The sequence below is a fragment of the Ovis aries genome, chromosome 11, assembly GCF_016772045.2.
Source record: "Ovis aries strain OAR_USU_Benz2616 breed Rambouillet chromosome 11, ARS-UI_Ramb_v3.0, whole genome shotgun sequence".
Classification (NCBI taxonomy): Eukaryota; Metazoa; Chordata; class Mammalia; order Artiodactyla; family Bovidae; genus Ovis; species Ovis aries.
The window spans coordinates 49,458,211-49,475,706 of record NC_056064.1 but is presented as its reverse complement, the minus strand read 5'-3'; the positions used below and the strand labels follow the sequence as shown (position 1 = coordinate 49,475,706).

Here is a 17,496-nt window from a genome sequence, read left to right as displayed (position 1 = left end):
TAGGAGGGACCAGCCACAGACAGCCCCCGGTGCACCCTGAAACTGAAGACACTAGGAACGTGGCTTGGAGAAGCATGTCATTCAGCATTGTGTTAGTGCAGGAGCATTACCGAGTCTGCTTCTGAGGTTATGGGTCTGTTCTGAGGGCATCCTGTCAGGAAAGACACATCCAGCCAAAATGATGAGAACGGCAGGAGAGCTTGCATGGGACTCTCAGGCGTTAGCTGGGTTTCACACGGCTTTAATTTTAGGATTTGCCAGACTGTCGGCGTGCGGGCAGAAGGGCCTCCAGATGAAGCTTTGTGCAGAGAGAACGTCTCCCAGATTTACTGCACGCTGCTGGACTGTCTCAAGGACTACACCACCGACAGCCGTGGGGACGTGGGCGCATGGTGAGGCGCTCGCGCTGGCCTCGTCCCCTGCTCTTCTCACGAGTGTCCCACTGAGGCCAGAGGCGGTCCATGTCGTTGCTCTGACCCCGGCTGGGCCCTTGATTGCCAGGGCAGTGTGGGCGATGGTGCTCTGCCTGCAGCCGGGGCTCACGTGTCTGCCCAGGACACGGGACCCCTCTTCCGGGTTCTTGGTGTGCCGTGTGGCTCTCGAGCGGATCCTGGACACTGAGGACGCTCTGGTTCTGCTTCGTCCTTCCAGAGGACGCTGACGGCTCTGCAGCAGGCAACGGGCCTGCCTTGAATGCAGAGCCGTGGTCTCCATCTCGCCTGGTGTAGGCGGCTGCTCAGGGTCTGTTCTTCGGACCGTGTGATGGCGCGTGCTGCCTCCTGGGTGGTGCTCACTCTTTGGTGGAAGGGTGGGTGCCCCTGGCGTGTAGTCTCTGCTGATGTGGGGCAGTGTTTGTGGTCCCCATTGACCAGCTGGACTGAGTATTCTTTGTCCCAAGTTTGAAATGGTGCTCTCACTCTGGAGTTAGACCAGCAAGCAGGAGCTGTTCTATATACATTTATCCCTCAAAAAGCCAAAAGCCTTTAAAAGTGTTTTTGCCAGGAGAAAAAAAACAAACTGACTTTGTAGAGTGGGTATGTTCCGTGCTTGAAGGTTCATGGGGAGACCAGCGCTATTTCTCTGTGTGCGCTTGTGGGAGAGTTTTCTGGGCGCTGGCCATTTGTCTTCGGGTGTCAGACAGGTGTTTCTGAGATAATGTGTGAGAGAAGCATTCTCAGAGAAAGGCTGCCAGCAGCCTTTGTCGAACCCAGGGTGAGGGCGCCTGAGCCTGGCCCTGCCCAGTGGCTTGTGGTCATGTAGCACCTGGGGCAGTAGGCCGGCTCCTCAACCCCTCCTTGTCTCTGCAGGGTCCGTGAGGCCGCCATGACCAGTCTGATGGACCTGACTCTCCTGCTGGGTCGGAACCAGCCAGAGCTGATCGAGGCCCCGCTGTGAGTCTGTTCTCCCCGTGTGAGGAGAGGGGCAGCCCGGGCCCTCCCTCCCGACACCAGGGCCCCTGCCCCGGGCTTGGCCTTTCTTGGGGTTCAGGCCTGTTGGAGGACAGCCAGCCTGACCTCAGGGCCCCTGTGCCTGCTGCCGCTGGGGACTGGCTGTCCTGTCCTCTGTTGGTGCCCTGGACACTGGCTGCCTCTGGGCACCTTGCCAGCCCGGGGTCACCAGGCCCCCTCCATTGCTCTTGTCGGAGCCCCTGAGGAGACCCGGACTGGCTTCCCCGGCAGCCCCCGCCCAGTTCCTCTGGCTGCAGGTGCCCCTTCCTCCATTTCTTCCCCTTCTTGGAGTCCATGGTCACGTCAGGCCCACTGCTTCCACTCCAGACCTCCCGCGTGGGCTTCTGAAGTCAGGTCGTGTCCCACCCGCCACCGGGTTGGCCCAGGTGCCCGCTCCCCGGCTCCCGACGAGCTAACCCTGCGCTCTGGTCTGCAGCTGCCAGCGGCTCATGTGCTGCTTGGCCCAGCAGGCGAGTGAGAAGATCGACCGGTTCCGTGCGCATGCAGCTCGCGTGTTCCTGGCGTTGCTCCACGCTGACAGCCCTGCCATCCCCCACGTGCCCGCCCGGCCGGAGCTGGAGAGGCTCTTCCCCAGGTACTGGGCCCCGCTCCGGGGCGGGGGGACAGCCCTGCTCCCCGTGGGGCAGCCCCTCCAGCTTGTGCTCCTGTCCTGCAGGGCCACCGTGGCCTCCGTGAACTGGGGCGCGCCCTCCCAGGCCTTCCCGTGCATGGCCCGCCTCCTGGGGCTGCCTGCCTACCGCTACCACGTGCTACTGGGGCTGGCCGTGTCCGTGGGCGGCCTGACCGAGTCCACGGTGAGCAGGCGCCGGGGTGGGCGTCCCCGTGAGGGAGCGCCGCCTCCTTCCTTCCTTCGGGACCCTCTGCTGGGGGTGGGGGGTGGTGTTCCCCTGACCTGACGGCACGTGAGGCAGGAGCTCGGCGGCCGGCTCCCTGGCCTTTGTTCGGGTCTGGATTCATGCCCCCGCGCAGTGAGGGCTGCGTGGTTCCCCAGTCGGTCTCTCTGGGTTCCTGTCCCTGCTTGTGTGTTTTGTTGGTGGTTCGTTGTCTGTCCTGTTCTGTTGTCGCCCCTGTGTGACCCCCCCCCCATCCCTCCCTCAGTCCCGATTCAGCGGATTTGTGGTTTTCATCACTTCTGAAAGGTGTCTGCCCTCCTTATTGCTGCTCGCTGTTCGTCCCCTCCGCCTTCATGCTTCTTCAGTGACTCCGGCTCTGCGGTTCTGTGTATCCAGCTTGTTCCCTCCCACTGCTGAATATTCTGTCGCTGCGGTTCAGTCCTCAGCTGTGTCTGACTCTGTGACCCCCGAGGACTGCAGCACGCCAGGCTCCCCTATCCTTCACTGTCTGCTGGAGCTTGCTCAGACTCATGAATGTTCAGTGTTTCAGTAATTGTATATTTCATTACCAAACGTTCAGTTTGATCTGTGCTTTTTCCTCGCACATCCATCTCGTGATTGCATTTTTCTTTAATGACCATCGCCCGCTGTCGTCCTGCTCTGTTTCATGAGCCGGGGTCTGCTGTCTGAGGGGGCCCCGCATCTGCTCCCTTGCTCTGCTGACTCCTCCCTGAGGACTCGCCTGTCAGGTGGTGTGTGATGGGGTTTCGTGTTATCCTGAGGGGAGTGCCTTTGCTTTTGCTGCCCAGCAGCAGTGGTCGCCCAGATGCCAGGCATCTAAGCAGTGCTCCTTAGAAATTTAGTGACAGGGTGTGAGGGCTTGGGCTGTCCCTGATATGGGTGTCGACACGCCCATGAGGGGCCCCTCACGCCTGGCCTGGCCCGCCGGACCCCCGTGCTGTGTAGTGGATGTTTCAAGTCTGTCCACAGGCAGCCCGGGGGAGGGGAACTGGGAGCAGGGTGGTCTTGTCCCTCTTATGAGAACGCTTCTCTGTGTGGCAGGTCAGGTACTCAACACAGGGCCTCTTCGAGCACATGAAGGAGATTCAGAACGACCCAGCGGCCCTGGAAGACTTCGGTGGGACCCTCCTGCAGGTCTTTGAGGATAATCTTCTGAACGACAGGTGAGCACTGGCGCTGTCACAGTGATTTCTCAGACACCCAGGGTCTCACTGCCCAGCAGGATTCTGTGGGGAGGTAAGGTGGGCACAGCCAGGCAAGGGCATGCCCCAAGTGCGCATCCCCTGGTCTGGCCGTCACCTCCCAGGCCCCTCAGAGCCTGCACTCTGAGCGGCTGTGTATGTTGGAAGTAGAACGCCGGGGGCTGTGAGCCCACGGGGGCTGTGAGCCCAGGAGAGCTTGTCCAGCGCTGGCCTGGGTGCTTCCCGGCTGCGCCTGCCTGCATGTCACAGCCGCTGTTCCGACACGTGGCTCACGAACAACCGTGACCGCCAGGACTGGAAAGCCACCGGTCTTCTCATCGTTTCCGCTGTAGCATTTTGTTAACTGCTTTTCCAAGAAGATGGAGTGTAGACCCCAAAGCCCTGACCGCAGACTTGGGGATGTTTCGTGCGCCTTCTGAGACGGCTGTTCCTGGACTCGGTGCTCGGCTGGCCCAGGGCAGCCGGGCACCGGTCACTGTGGCTTGACTGCACGCCCCTCACCCAGGCCCTGTTCCTGGGAGCCAGACAGTCTCAACAACAGGAACTCGACCCGGGGCCCTCTGCTCCGAGGCGTGGGCAACACCTAACGAGAGGCACGTAAAGAGTGCAGTCTGAGTTTGACTCATGTCAACAACCAGGAAGCAAGCACATCTGTCGCCCACAGTTTGCCTCCTGACCCCTGCCCCCACTCCTTGCGGCCCCCTAGCCTCAAGGCAACCACCGATCTGCTTTCTGTCACTGAGAAATCTGGGTGCCCACATCCTCACCACAGCTGGCCTGGTCGGTCCTTTCACTTCAGCTGTGACGGGGCGCGGTGTCTCCTTGTGGCTGTAGTTTGCCTCCCCTGTGGACTGAGGGCGCCGGGCCTCTTCTTGGGCGCTTGGTGGCTGTCTGCAGAGCCTTTTCAGTCTGGTTAAATCGGATCTTCTGACCATTTTTTTTTTCACTGGATGCTTGTTTTTAACGTGCTGCTGGAGTTTGAGGTTTCCTTACACGTGTCGGACAAGTCCTCTGTGAGATGTGATTTGCACGTTTCCTCCCAGTCTCTAGCTTGTCTTCCGCACTCCTGACAGTCTCTCTGTTAAGGAAAAGCATTTTACACTTTGATAAACTTGTTTGTATCCTTGTTCTTGTATGAATGGTGTTTTTTGTGTTGTTATCTAAGAAATTTCTGCCTGACTCAAGGCTCCATGACTGGCTCCTACGTTTTCTCCTAGAAGTTTCGTAGTTTGAGTGTCCGTTCAGACCTCGGGTCTGTGTGGCGTTGGTTTCTGTGTGATGCGACTGCAGGTCCAGGTCTGTGTCCCGGTTTTGCCTGTGGATGCCCCGGTGCTCCACGTGTGGGAAAGACTGGCCTTCCCACTGCGTTGCTTTTGCATCATTCTCAGGAATGGTGGGTGTGTGGCCCAGCTTGGGACTCCTGTTCCTGGGCGTATTTGCTTGTCTCCACACCAGGATCACGGTTTTGGTCACTTGAGCTCTGCCACGATCGTGTAAAGGCAGTGGTTCTAGCTCCCCCGGCCCATGCTTTCTTCCCGTCGCCGTGTGGGCTTGCCTTCACCCTTGGTGTTTGCACACTAGCCTCAGGACTGGCTTGTCGTTTCCTGCACGTCCTGCCAGGAGTTTGGCTGGGGTTGAGCTGTTCACCGTCCAGGGAGGGCCCGCGTGTCAGCAGCACTGAGTTTCCCGCGTGCACGGGTCTGCCCTTCCGCTGTTCTGACACCTGGTGTCTCACACTTGCCTTCCCCCCAGGGTGTCCGTGCCGCTGCTCAAGACACTGGACCAGATGCTGGCCAACGGGTGCTTCGACGTCTTCACCACCCAGGAGGAGTGAGTGCTCCCCGTGTTCTGTGCTCAGTGCTGCCTCAGTGGTTCAGCCCCGGGCTCACCTTTCAGAGAAACGTTGATCAGATCCAGAGATCAGGCTTCTGGGAGATAGTTTCCTGGTATGTTCAGGGTCAGCTTTCATACACACTCTAAGAGCCACCAAGAACATCGGCTGCTCCCGTGGGGGTTGGGGGCTCCCGCTGTCCATTTGGCAGAGCAGGTGGGGCGTCGCCCCTGACGGGGGCCTGCAGTCAGCACAGCTGTGGACGGTGGGCTGGATGGTGAACGGGGATCGCAGAGGGCCTGTGATGGTCACGGTGCTGGGACCTGGGCCAGGTGAAGAGCCCACCTCAGACACAGCGGGGCCACTGGGAGGCTGGTGGGGTAGGCGCAGGGAGCGGATGCAAGCCAACTTCCCTCTCCGCTGGGTTCAGGGCTGCTCAGCTGCTGAGCACGGAGCATCGCAGCCGCTGTGCCGGCCTCCCCGTCTGCAGCTCTGGCATCTGGGGTTCATTTTCTCCCACTCCTGAGGTCTCTGCTCTCGGTCACTTGATCTCAGAGCTCCCCCTAGGCTGATGGTGACAGTCGTTGAGGATCATATTTCTGGGGGTTTTTCCACAGCCAGTGCAGCATCCTTGTGCTGACCAGGGCTCGGGTGACTCTTTTGGGGCCTCTGGCCTGTAATTTAAAAAAGGGTGGCACCGGCTTCTGCCCAGGTCCCCTCTGTGTGCCCGCTACATCCCCGCCACAGGCAAGAAGCTGGGCAGCTGCAGGCTCCCCTCCTGTGCCTCTCAGGCCTCAGCGGCCCCCATCCTTCGCAGCCTGCCGTCCTGTGAGTTCTGTTCACTTTGAGTTCCTCCAGCTGGGACTGGATCTGGTTGGTCCCTGTTGCTCTGCCTTTGCTGAGACTCTGAAGTGCTCTTCTGACATCGAAGGGTTTCTCCTCTAATTTGCTGGTGGTGCATCCCAGCGTGTTTGTTACGCCTCCTGTTTGAGCAGTAGCCTGTGTGTGCACGGGCTGTGCCCACGGGCTGTGGGATGTGATCCTCGTGTATATTGCACGGCCGTACTTGCTAAGCGTTCTGTTTCAGATCTTAACCTATTTTCCTGCTTTGAAAATTTTCAGACTGAAATGGTAGCAGAAAGCAGCACTTCAGGCTGTCAGGCTTATCTCCAGCTGGGGGGTGCGTGGCTGCTGGTGCTGGAGAGGAGCAGCTTGCCAGTAGATCTCTGTGGGTGTGCGGGCACAAGGCAGCCGAGGACCATGGGCTCCTGGGCGGGCTCCTGGGCAGGCCCCTGGGAGGGCGCAGTGGTTCTCAGACAGGAAGGCTGGATGGAGCAGGTGTGGACCAGAGGCCTGGGGGCCGAGTTGGAAGGCTCTCCTAGCAGGTCAGGATGCTGTAAGGAATACCACAGCCCGGGTGACTGAACGCCAGAAACTCATTCCTCCCAGTGCTGAAGGTTGGATGTCCAAGTTCAGCAGAGGGACGTGGTCTTCCTGTGTCTTCAAGTGGCAGAGAGACCACCTAGAGACCGCGTCTTCTCTTAGCCCACTGATCCCCTATGGCCTCCACGTCAGCCTCCCAAGGCCCCACCTCCTAATGCCCTCACATTCCAAGTTAGAACTTCAGCATAGTAGACAGGAACATTCGGTTCACAGCAGAAATGCTTGGTTTAAGGTGCTTATAGATCTTGTCCAGAGGAGATGGATCATCAAGGCTGGAACCCAGTAGAAAGTCCTCAGTAAACGGGTGGCATGTGGTCTCATGGGGGCACGGAGGGGGCAGGTGTAGACAAGTGGCCGGGGCAGGCATGTAGATGAGCAGGGCCTCGGCAGAGCCTTGGGGGTGCCCCACTCTTAGGGAGAGGGGAGCAGAGGGGAAGCAGACACACCAGCAGGAAGAAGGCGAGCTGGGGTGCAGCCACGCAGGCTGAGAACGGGAGGGACCTCAGCGTCGAGAGCTGGCCTGGGGTCACGGCTCTGCCAGAGAGGAGCGTGTTCCTCTCATGGGGACCCACGCTGGTCGTGGTTGCCATGGCCTCACGTTCTCCTCGATCAAGCAGAACTGGGTGGGGGGCGCCTCTGGTCCCCCCTTGACCCTTCAGGAACCTGGACGCAGGAGTCCGGGACCCAGTCACGGTGCGGTCGTCCTCCTTGGTCCTGGGTTGAGCCTGGTGCTGCCATGGCACACGTTGGCTGGGCGTGCAGTGGGGCGGGGGTTCTGGGCGTTGCTGTTACTTCGAGGCCCCACCAGGGCTTGGCCTGCCCTCCTGCTGCGGGGCCATGGGGCAGGGAGGTGCTGTGGGGAGGCGGTTTGTCGAGTGCACGGGACAGTGGGGCTCTGTCCCCTGCTGTGTGCCCTGGTGTGCATCCCCAGGTGAGTTGTCTTTGGGGGCCGCCATTGGCAGATGCTCCCCGGAAGCCCACCCCAGGTCCTGTGCTTTCCTTTCAGTCACCCCTTCTGTGTGAAGCTGCTTGCGCTTTGTAAGGAAGAGATCAAGAAATCCAAAGACGTTCAGAAACTGCGGTCCAGCATCGCGGTGTGAGTTCCAAAGAACTTATTAAGGCGGGAAGGGGAGAGGCCGGCCCAGCAGCTGAGAGCACAGGGTTGGGGATGTTAGTTCTGATCCTCCCGTGTTCCTGGCGGAGCAGAGGGGCCCTGCCACACCCTGCCCACCCTTAGAACAAGACTCGATCCCCTGACAGTGGAGGTATGGATGCCCCCACCGACAGAGGGAAAGTGGATGTTGAACTTGGGCTGCCTCCCTGCGGGAGACGGCCCTGAGGTCTGGGGGTCCCCTCCCGCCCCCGGGAAGTGAAGGCGTGGGGCGTCCTGGGTCACTCACTGGAGTGTGGGGTCCCCGCAGGTTCTGTGGGCTGGTGCAGTTCCCCGGAGACGTGAGGAAGAAGGCCCTCCTGCAGCTCTTCCTCCTGCTCTGCCACCCCTTCCCCGTGGTGAGTGTCTGAGCCCCGGGTCCCGGCCCCCACATCAGTGCTGGGGGCTGATGCTTTCCGGTATTGGCGCCAGCGGCCCTCAGTGGAGGGCGGGCCTCGTCACGGTGGGTGGCGCGTCCCGTGCCTGGTGGGTGCAGCAGCTGCCGTGTGATGGTTGAGCTTGGCCCCTGCCCCTGGGGGCGGGTCCTGATGTTCACCTGGAGCCCCAGGCAATGGGCCCGGGTGCCAGGGAAATGCCCACACTCGGCGGGACCCCTTCCCCCTGGGATCCTGGCTGAAGTTGGACCTGGGTGCCCCACCGAGAATGGGCGTTCAGCCTATCAGTGTCCCGCGGGCTCTGGTTCAGGGGCTCCTGGAAGGCCCAAGCTGAGTGGTTTTACCCCCACCTGGGGCAACACCTACCCCACAGCCCCTACCGCAGAGTCAGGTTGCTAGGCAGTCTTCTCTTCCTTTGGCAGAAGATACACCCCAATGTGACATCTTCCTAGTGGGGCCACTGGATGCCCCTTTCCCTGTGATCAGAAATGCAGGTTCCAGGCCCTGAGCTGCTGGCCAGGACCCCGGGGGTGGGCCTGGGGGTTCTGAAGGAACCTGTTCTCTGAAATAAGTCCCCACCAGGCACAGCTAGACAAGAAAACAGGTGAGAGGACTGCTCTGATCAGGGGCAGGATTTAACGCAGCATTTCAGTGAGGACATATCGGAAGCTGTGTGGCCTCCTCCTGATAAGCGCTGCCGGGGGGCACGGGGGGCCATGGTGGTTGTGGCCACGGATCCTGACTGGGGTCTGAGGTCAGCTCCTCTTAGCTGTCTGCCCAGCCAGCCTTTCCTGGTTTCCCGGGACTCTGGGCCCTCAGGAGCTGCCTGGCCCCCGTCCCTGCTCCCAGGCAGGGTCCCGTCAGCTCTGTTCTCGGTCCCGCCAGATCCGGAAGCACACGGCCAGCCAGGTGTATGAGATGGTGCTGACCTACGACGTGGTGCCTGCCGCGGTCCTGGACGAGGTCATGGCTGTGCTCAGCAGCACGGCCTGGTGAGTGTGGCCCGGCCTTCTCCTGGGAGTGCAGCGGGTGCAGCAGCCCAGTGAGTGGGACCCCAGGAGCGTGTCATGGTCTCTCCCGAGCTCTCCGGAGGTTAGAGGAGAAAGGGGCTCCGGGGCCCCAGCCCTCGGCTCAGCTCTGGGTTACGAGGTGGCAGTGGTGTCTGGCCGACCCCTCCTCACCCATGTGTCTGTGTTTCTGTCGCACAGGCTCACTTCCTCCCACCCAAGAGGATGAGGGAGGAGAGGATGCCTCCTGGGGTGTTTGGGTTGGAAGATCTTCGAAGTGAAGTTATTTTTTCCCAAATACCATTTTTTAAAGTGAAAAGTTGGGTGGTTCTGAGCACTGATTGGTTAGAAGCTAACTTCTTGTTTTTCTGTGGCCGTTTTTCCATTGATGGTGCCATGGCTCTGGGCGCCCTTTCTGCAGTTTATTGGGGTTGAAATCACTTGAACGGCAGCTCCTGCCCCCTGAACTATGGCGTCAGAAGTGCAGGGAGGCGTGGTGTGGCGGGCAGTGTCTCGCCCCGTGGGGACGCCCCGCGTGTGTCAGCCGTGGCCCCGAGGAGAGAAGGAGCCCCCGGGCCCTGACTCACTTCAGAGGAGGGCCATCCGCTGGCCTTTGCTCACTTTTCTTGGAAAAGGCCACACGTGGACGTGTTCAGAAATCAAACAGAGTGAGGGAACCAGGAAGAATATCTCCCTCCCGCCCCAGAGACTCACTTCCCTCCTGCACCAGGGTCACCCCTTGTTCCAAGTCAGGGCTCCAGGTGTGTTTTAAGCACAGTTCCTGCCATCTCTGTTGGCTCCTTGACTCTTGATGGGTTTGGATGACAGGTTTGAAAGAGGGGTGTTGAGTGGGGCAAGGAGGCGCTGATGGAGAAGCAGAGCCGGGGTGGCCCCTGAGCACGGGTCCAGCGGGCGGCACTGAAGGATGACAGGCGGTGACGCTTGTCCCACTCCAGGCACCGCTCACACGTATGTGCGCACCCTCGGCACTTGCATGTGCTCCTTCAAGGTGACCACTCTCCTCGTCCCCATTTTGGGCACAGAACCAAAGTTCAGAGGTTGCTCAGGCAGCAGCAGTGGGGGCCCCCAGGACTGGGTTCCGTCCAGGTCAGGTCACCCTGCTTACGAGGGAGGGACATGCATCATGTCTTCACGTGGCCCTCCCTCAAAAAAGTGACGTTCCTGCAGGGCCGAGCCCGGCACACGGAGGCTGAGCGGCGATGCGGCTCCCCCCAGCCTGGCGGCCCAGCTGCCCTGAAGGACAGGGCAGGGCCTCTGGCTCTAGGGCCTCGTTGAGGTTTCCTCAGGAGACACTTGCTTCCAGGAGGAGGGTGTTCTGGTGAACATGCTGCAGGCCCCGCGATGAAAATTCCAGAGCAGAAAGCATGGCCCCAGGAGACGGGATGCGTCTGCTCTGTGAGCCGCTGGACAGGACACGTTTGTCTGTGATGTTGTCAGTGATAACAGCACAGAGGTGTGTCCTCCATGCTTGAGAAGGACAGTGAAGGGAGGGTGACATGAAGCCACCAGCGCCCGGTGGGCCCCAGGGTCCCCTTGAGCTCCCACACCTGCCGCCACCCTCCTCTCACAGTTCAGGGCAGAGGGGGTGCTTTCCCATAACTTGATTCCTTTGCTAAAAAATTCCAGAGGATTTATGGATAACTTATTTTTCTTACTACAAAAGAAAAACATGCCCAGTTTTCTTTATGGTGTTGCTAAATAGAATTTTTATTTTCAATGAAAGTTGTAAGTAAACAGCTTTCAAAGTCAAATAAAACCCATCTGTGCCCTAGCCCCCATCTCCCTGCTGTCTCGGTGCTTCCTGGCTCTGGCCCCTGCGTGGGGCTCTTTGGGGGCCGAGGGCCCCTCGAGGGGCTCCTTGTTTGGGGGGGGCTCATCCTCTGGGGTTCCCTGAGAAAGCATTCAGGAGCAAGGCCTTGGGAGTGCGGGTGAGGCATCCTTTTCCCTGATTTCTACCTCATCTCAGGCATTGGGGCTTCTGCACACCCAACAGGAAGATCTTGGCAGATTTACCCACGTGGACTGTCTACATGGCTGACACTGCTCCCTGCCTTCTCCTCCCCAGGGACGCCGAGCTCCCGGTCGTAAGAGCCCAGCGGAACCACCTGTGTGACCTCCTGGGTGTGCCTAGACCGCAGCTGGTGCCCAAGGTATCACTTGCCCCTCAGGCCACCTGGGGGACCCGGGGTCCCTTCCTTAGGAGACCTCTGAACATTCCAGGCTGAGCTGCCTGCCGCACATTCCATGTTGATCCCTTTCAAGACCCCAGGAGGCAGCACAGCAGGACTGTGGGATGGGGGCAGAGCCGAGGCCCACACTCTCCTCTCCCACCTGCCCCCCATCCCACCAGATGAGCCCACCCCGTGCCCGTCCTAGCCTCTGCCCTGAGGCCGTCCTGAGCGATGGGCGGTGTTCCTGCCGCTGTTCCCCCGCGCCCCACGCTCTTCCGTCAGGCGTGTCTCACGTGTGTCCTGTGGAGCATCAGCACCCAGGCCTGGCCCGCTGAGCACCCCAGTCTCTTGCCCTTGGAGCAGCACAGCAGCCTTCCGCTGTGTCCGTTGCCCCCCGGACACCCATCCAACTCCGGGCCTTTGTCCCCCCAGCGCTGGCTGCTGTCCGCCCGCCGAGGCCGCCGTCCGCCACGGCGCGTGTGCCTTGTCGCTGCGGTTTTCTGACATTGAGGGCTCCAGGCTGCTCTTGCAGCTTGTGTGTCATTGGGAGACTTGAGACTATTTGTGTTCCTGGCAGAGGATCAGGGCTCTATTTCTTTTCAGTCTGTGGGTCCTACAGGAGCTGAGGTGGGTCACAGCAGCTCGGGCTGGGGTCCTGGGGAGGAGCGTGCCCTCCTTCTGTCCCCACCAGCTTGTCCCTCTGACCTTGGGCATGAGCCCTGCTCTGGAGAGGCTGTTGAGGAAGGATGTATGTGCAGGAGAGTGTGGTGTTGAAGCTCTGGGTCTCCACACACCCCAGGGTTTGCCCTGGCCACCCCAGGCTGCTGGGGCACAGGTTCCCGTTTGTCTTCGGGGTCCTTTTTCTAGACGTGTGTCCTGCAAATATCTCCTTCTCCAGGGATGACCTTCTCATCCTTAGAGTTAACATGGTCATGTTTGGGTATCTCGACCTCCTGCAGGGCTGGCAGTCTTTTTCCTAAGAGCTTTAATGTATTACTTTCTACATTTGGACGTAGGATCTGCCTGATCAGCTCTTCCTGGCCGCATGGTGGCATCAGGCCACACACGTGGCTCTGTTCTCAGATTGTCTGTCCATCCATGAGCCAGCCGGCCTGCAGCCACAGATGCAGTCCTCAAGATGCAGGGAGGGCTCTGGGGTCTCACAGTGGGTCCTGGTGCCCAGTTATCTCAGTCTCACGGTTCTCTGCTTCATGGTTGTCTTCTCTTCGCAGCCCTTGGGTTCCCACCACATCTGTAGGATAGACTTGGGAGTTTGGCCAAGGTTGCCTGCAGCCTGAAGGTCCACTAGGTGAGAAGTGATGTCTCTGCTCTGAGTTTCTCGACCGTGAACACGGTGTGTCCATCCATGGACCCCTCAGTGTTCTGCGGCTTTTGGAGCTGAGGTGTTGCACGTCTTTTTATAATTGTCCCACAGTTCTTGGATTTTTCCCCCATTTTTGTTTCTCTTTGCCTTTCAGTTTGGGAAGTTTCTGTTGACCTGTCTTCAGGTTCACTGATTGTGTCCCATCTGGCCTCAGGATGAGCCCACTGGAGGCATCTGTTTGACTCGCAGTGCTGGTGGCTTCTGGCCCTTCCGTCTCGGCTCACGTCACTGTCTGTCCCTGCATGGCTTCCACTGTGCCACCAGAGTCCTTGGTGTAGAAATCCCAGTTGTTTCAAGCTCCTGGTCTGATAGTTGCAGTATCTCTGCCATTTCTGAGTCTGGTTCTCACATTTGCACTGTCTCTTCAGACTGCTTTTACTTGCCTTTTTGTATTTTGTATGTTTTTGTTGAAGGCCAGCCTTTTAGGGGAACACAGGCTAGGTAACCGGAGTGCAAGGAATTTGCCGCAGCAGCAGGTCCGGAGCAGAGTTGCTCCTGGTCCTGGTTCTTGTCCTCAGGGAAACCATGCGGAAGTGTGAGCTCCTTGGAGAGGGTGCCAGGCTTTCTCATTCTTGTGCCTGGCCACGCTCAGCCACCAGCTATTTGTCAGTCACCATTTGTCTTCTAGATCTTTCCGTTTCCCAGCTTTGGGGTGGGGCTGAGAAAGGTGACTGATTTTCAGTCTATGTTTTCCTTAAATGCACTGCACAGGGCTCCCCAAATCTGCCTGACTGTACTTTGCTGCCATTTTGTTGATTATTGAGAAAAGTCTCAATTTCTTTTTTTAGTTTTCTTAACTTCTGTGATGCATTTGAAGCTGTGTTCCCTGTAGCTCAGCTGGTAAAGGATCCACGTGCAATGCAGGAGACCTTGGTTCGATTCCTGGGTTGTTAAGACCCCCTGGAGAAGGGAGAGTCTCCCCGTAACTCCAGTATTCTTGCCTGGAGAATCCCATGGACAGAGAAGCCTGGCGGGCTACACAGTCAACAGGGTTGCAAAGAGTCAGGCACGACTGAGCTGCTTTCACTCACTACAGGAGCCTGTATGTTTTAAAGTCTGTGGCGTCTTCCTGGCGGATCGACATTGGTGGCAACATTCTCGTTTACCTGTGACGATGCTTCAGGCCTTGACGTCTCCTTGGTGTGATGTCGAGAGAGCCACAGCGGTGGCAACCTTCTTGTTTATCTGTGACAATGCTTCGTGCCTCGACGTCTCCTTGGTGTGATGCTGTTTATGTAGTGCCTCTCTTTTCATTATTTCACTTCCAATTTCTGTATGTTCTTATATTTGAGTTTCTTATAAACAGTAGACAGGTCTTACCTCTTTTTAATCCAGTTTAACCATTTTTGGTAACTTGAGTGTTTTCTCCACTTGCATTTAATGTGTGATTTTGGCTTTATCGGGTTGGTTTGCCGGTTTCTTTTCAGTCCTCTTTCTTTCCTTTCTCGGCATCGTTTGCGGTGGTTAATGGCATTTTCACCGTCTCGCTTCCCCTTCTGTTAACTTCCTGCAGTTTTCCTGCTGTTCTGTAGGGACCGCTCGTCAGCGGCGTTCCTTCCTGATGTACTGCGGTCAGAACTGCGGCGCCACGCAGGGGGCTCAGGCTGCTGCCCTCGCTTCCCAGGGCCCAGGTGGTCGCGGCGCGCCTTCCATTCAGCCACCTCTCCCTTCATTGTCCTTCAGTTCACTGTGCTCTTAACTCTCCGTTTCTTCTCTTTGGGGCAGAGTTATTCCTGAGGTGAAGTCTCCCCCACCCCCGCCTGCCGTTCAAGCGTACGGCCCTTGCCTTCTCTGGGGGCCCTGCAGGACCCCCCTCAGATGTGGGGCAGGGCCAGCGCTGGTGGGTCCCCAGGTGCTGCTGCTGGTGGCAGGACGGCCAGCTGAGTGTTACTCTGTTTCCTTGTGTGATGGCCACGCACACCACCAGCTTCCTAAGGAAACGTGCTTTTGACATTATTAGGACAATGTCACAAAGACGGGTGAAGTTGTAGGGACAGGACAGTCACCCTCTGCACCCGCTCGCTGCCCAGAGGTGGTGTCGGCTAGAGGGCTCCCGGCACGTTCGGGAAAGCTGCACAGATGCAGTTTCCTGCAGGAAATGGGGCGCAGGGACTGACCAGCTGGCCCTGCCCCGTGTCCCCGCAGCTTGCCATCCGCTGAGGCCAGTCCCAGAAGCTGAGCTTGCGCCTGGGCACAGTTGACGGGGAAGACACAGATGGCGGCCTGGCTGGTGTGCAAGGGACCCGGCGTCTGTTGCCTGAAGGTGGCGTCTCCTCACGTGCGTCCTGCGCCCAAGTGCCCTGGCCATCAGTACTTTTATCCTCATCCCCAACCCACATTTAATAAAATTCCCTGCCGAGCAGCTGCCTGCCTGTGTCTGCCATTGGTGCCGGTGGGGATGTCTGGTCGGGGAGCTGGAACCAGAAAGGCGTGTAGGGTCCCTCATGCTGAGACCCACTGGGAGGGGTGCCCGGGAGCACAGGCCTGGAGAGACCGGCTGCAGCCCCCTATGGCCTTGCTGGGCTTGGTCTTACCCGCTGACAGGCTCTAGGAGACTCACATTTAACGTCAGATCACAGGGCAGAGAAGGCGCCACGCCTCAGGGTGGGAGTGGGTACCTGCTCCGGGTCCTTTTGCGGGGGCTGTTGAGGGGTTGTGTGGTAGCGTCTTCCCCCATCACCTTGTTCTAGCATCCAATGCACACGGCCATAGCGAGTTACCTGCCTTGGTGTGGTTTTGTTCAGTCGGAGCTGACACTGTTTTGAATGCTGCAGGGACCAGTTTCATCCGCACAGGGGACTTGTGGCGGTAGCCCAGACCCCGCACTGAAACAGGGTGTGGTTGGCAGCTTCACAGCTGTGCCAATGTGTGACCTCCAGGAAGTGGAAGAACCACATGGTCTGTACCTTTTTTCCATTTGTCCAGAGTGGGGTCTACACTCAGGGTTTGTGAAGCAAAGACAGGCGGCTTCTCTCCACGCGGGCTGGCACTCATGCGGGCCTGTCCAGAGGCCAGTGCGTGTAAAGGTTCCTCACCTGGGCACTTGTGTGGCTAGGGGGTTCGGGCCCGCCCGCCTGCTGCCTCCCGGGGTGAGGTCTGGACACAGCAGAGATGTGGATGGACAGGTGAGAACATGTGAGGCACAGCCGTTGGGCCAGGACGGCGCCACTGCACCTGGGCCACAGGACAGACTGCCTCTTGTGGGACACGTGGGAGCCGTGTGGACTCAGCCCGCCCCGGCCGGCCCACACCTGCTCAGAACAAACAGGACCCTTTGGGCTCAGCAGACCTCCCTGGTGCGCAGCTGGTTTCCAGTCTCCACTGTTGCCATCTGAGGTCGAGTAACTGCTGTGGGAACTGTCCTGTGTGTTGCAGAATATTTAGCAACAACCTCGATGCCGGTGGGAGCCCCTCCCAGTTTTGATGACAAAAACATCTTCAGGCAGATTCCTGGAAACAGTGACCACATAACAGAATAACAGCTTCTGTGTGGATTTTCAAAAGCGCGTAGAATTTTGACAACAGCAGCAGCAGTATGAATACACACAGTTTTGGGTTTTAGAGCCCTGTGGCCAGAACACCAGTTCTCCTGCCTCTGACTGACACCTTTGTATTTTGTGAAGGGTCTTCCAAGACCCTCTGCACACAGAGACCACAGTGCTTTAATCACCGAGGCTGGGAATTCCGACTCAGATGTGGCTTTACAACGCGGCCACTCCTGATTCTTCAAGCCCTCTTGACCCTCCTTGGCGCCAGGAGTTATTGCCTTGTTCATGTGAACTACTAGGGCAGGGCTCCATCCCTGGGAGTCATCACTCACTCCGGCATTGCTGATGATGTCATCAAAACCGGTTGTTGCTAAATATTCTAACAACTCAACACGTCGATTTCTCTTGGATCAAGGAGACAAGCCCAGTGGCACCAGCATCACCTTCAGGGAAGAGCCACTGGGCTCCTGAGACCAAGAGACCAAATGGAGAAATGGGCACTGCCAGGCCATTCTCAACTCAGGACCGCTGTAGCTGCGGACGCCCAGTGGCCAGGATGTGGTCAGAACTGCCACTTCCCCAGTTCTGGTCACACCTCCAACACAGGACCAACCAGAGAAAGAGGCGCTCCCCTGCCCACTCACACCCGCAGCCCCTGCCAGCCACTGCGGGCCTCTCCCTCCACAACCCAGGTCTCCGCCACACCCAGAGAGGGGGTGACTCCCCACTGGATGAGCATCAGCGCACAGCCTCTGTCCCCCGGGGGGCCTCATCCAGCCCTACGTCTCTAACACAGTCTGACCCCACACAGACCCCACAGAGGCCAGAGCTGGGAACGAGGCAGGCATTGGGGTTCGTGGCCATGGGGAGCTGGGAGTGACAGGTACAAGCTGCTGGTGCCGCTGATGGGAGGGATGCTGAGGAGGCCGTGGTGGGCAGCCAAGCCCCTGCCCCAAGCAGGGGAGCTGCTCCGGGTCTTGGTCTGTGTGTACACACGTGTGGACACATGTCAGAAATACATGGTGGGGTGCAGACCAGATGTAAAACATGCCTGGTAAAAACACTGAGCACCCTCTTGGTG

The 17,496-nt window shown here is 58.7% G+C and overlaps 2 protein-coding genes across 11 annotated transcripts in view; one reads left to right on the top strand and one right to left on the bottom strand.

The window, feature by feature from the left end:
• Positions 1–15,289, top strand: part of TBCD (tubulin folding cofactor D) — a 143,793-nt gene extending 128,504 nt beyond the window's left edge. The window contains exons 29-39 of one of the 2 annotated variants that reach the window (XM_027974323.2): positions 252–392; positions 1,308–1,391; positions 1,885–2,043; positions 2,125–2,263; positions 3,365–3,486; positions 5,278–5,355; positions 7,806–7,895; positions 8,221–8,308; positions 9,230–9,336; positions 11,438–11,522; positions 15,073–15,289. In XM_027974323.2, the coding sequence (XP_027830124.2) occupies positions 252–392; positions 1,308–1,391; positions 1,885–2,043; positions 2,125–2,263; positions 3,365–3,486; positions 5,278–5,355; positions 7,806–7,895; positions 8,221–8,308; positions 9,230–9,336; positions 11,438–11,522; positions 15,073–15,087 (1,108 nt within the window). In that variant the 3' untranslated portion in view covers positions 15,088–15,289. Of the gene's footprint in view, positions 1–251; positions 393–1,307; positions 1,392–1,884; positions 2,044–2,124; positions 2,264–3,364; positions 3,487–5,277; positions 5,472–7,805; positions 7,896–8,220; positions 8,309–9,229; positions 9,337–11,437; positions 11,523–15,072 lie in introns of those variants that run through there. The other variant, XR_009595364.1, reaches the window with a different exon arrangement.
• Positions 1–17,496, bottom strand: part of B3GNTL1 (UDP-GlcNAc:betaGal beta-1,3-N-acetylglucosaminyltransferase like 1) — a 132,757-nt gene that overhangs the window by 10,246 nt on the left and 105,015 nt on the right. For 2 of the 9 annotated variants that reach the window (XM_027974326.3, XM_060394944.1), the window contains one exon: positions 13,703–16,882. The exons of 4 other annotated variants lie outside the window; for them this stretch is intronic. The gene's annotated coding sequence lies outside the window, so the exon portion shown is untranslated. Of the gene's footprint in view, positions 1–13,702; positions 17,398–17,496 lie in introns of those variants that run through there. 3 more of the 9 variants (XM_027974325.3, XM_060394945.1, XM_042256206.2) reach the window with 2 other exon arrangements.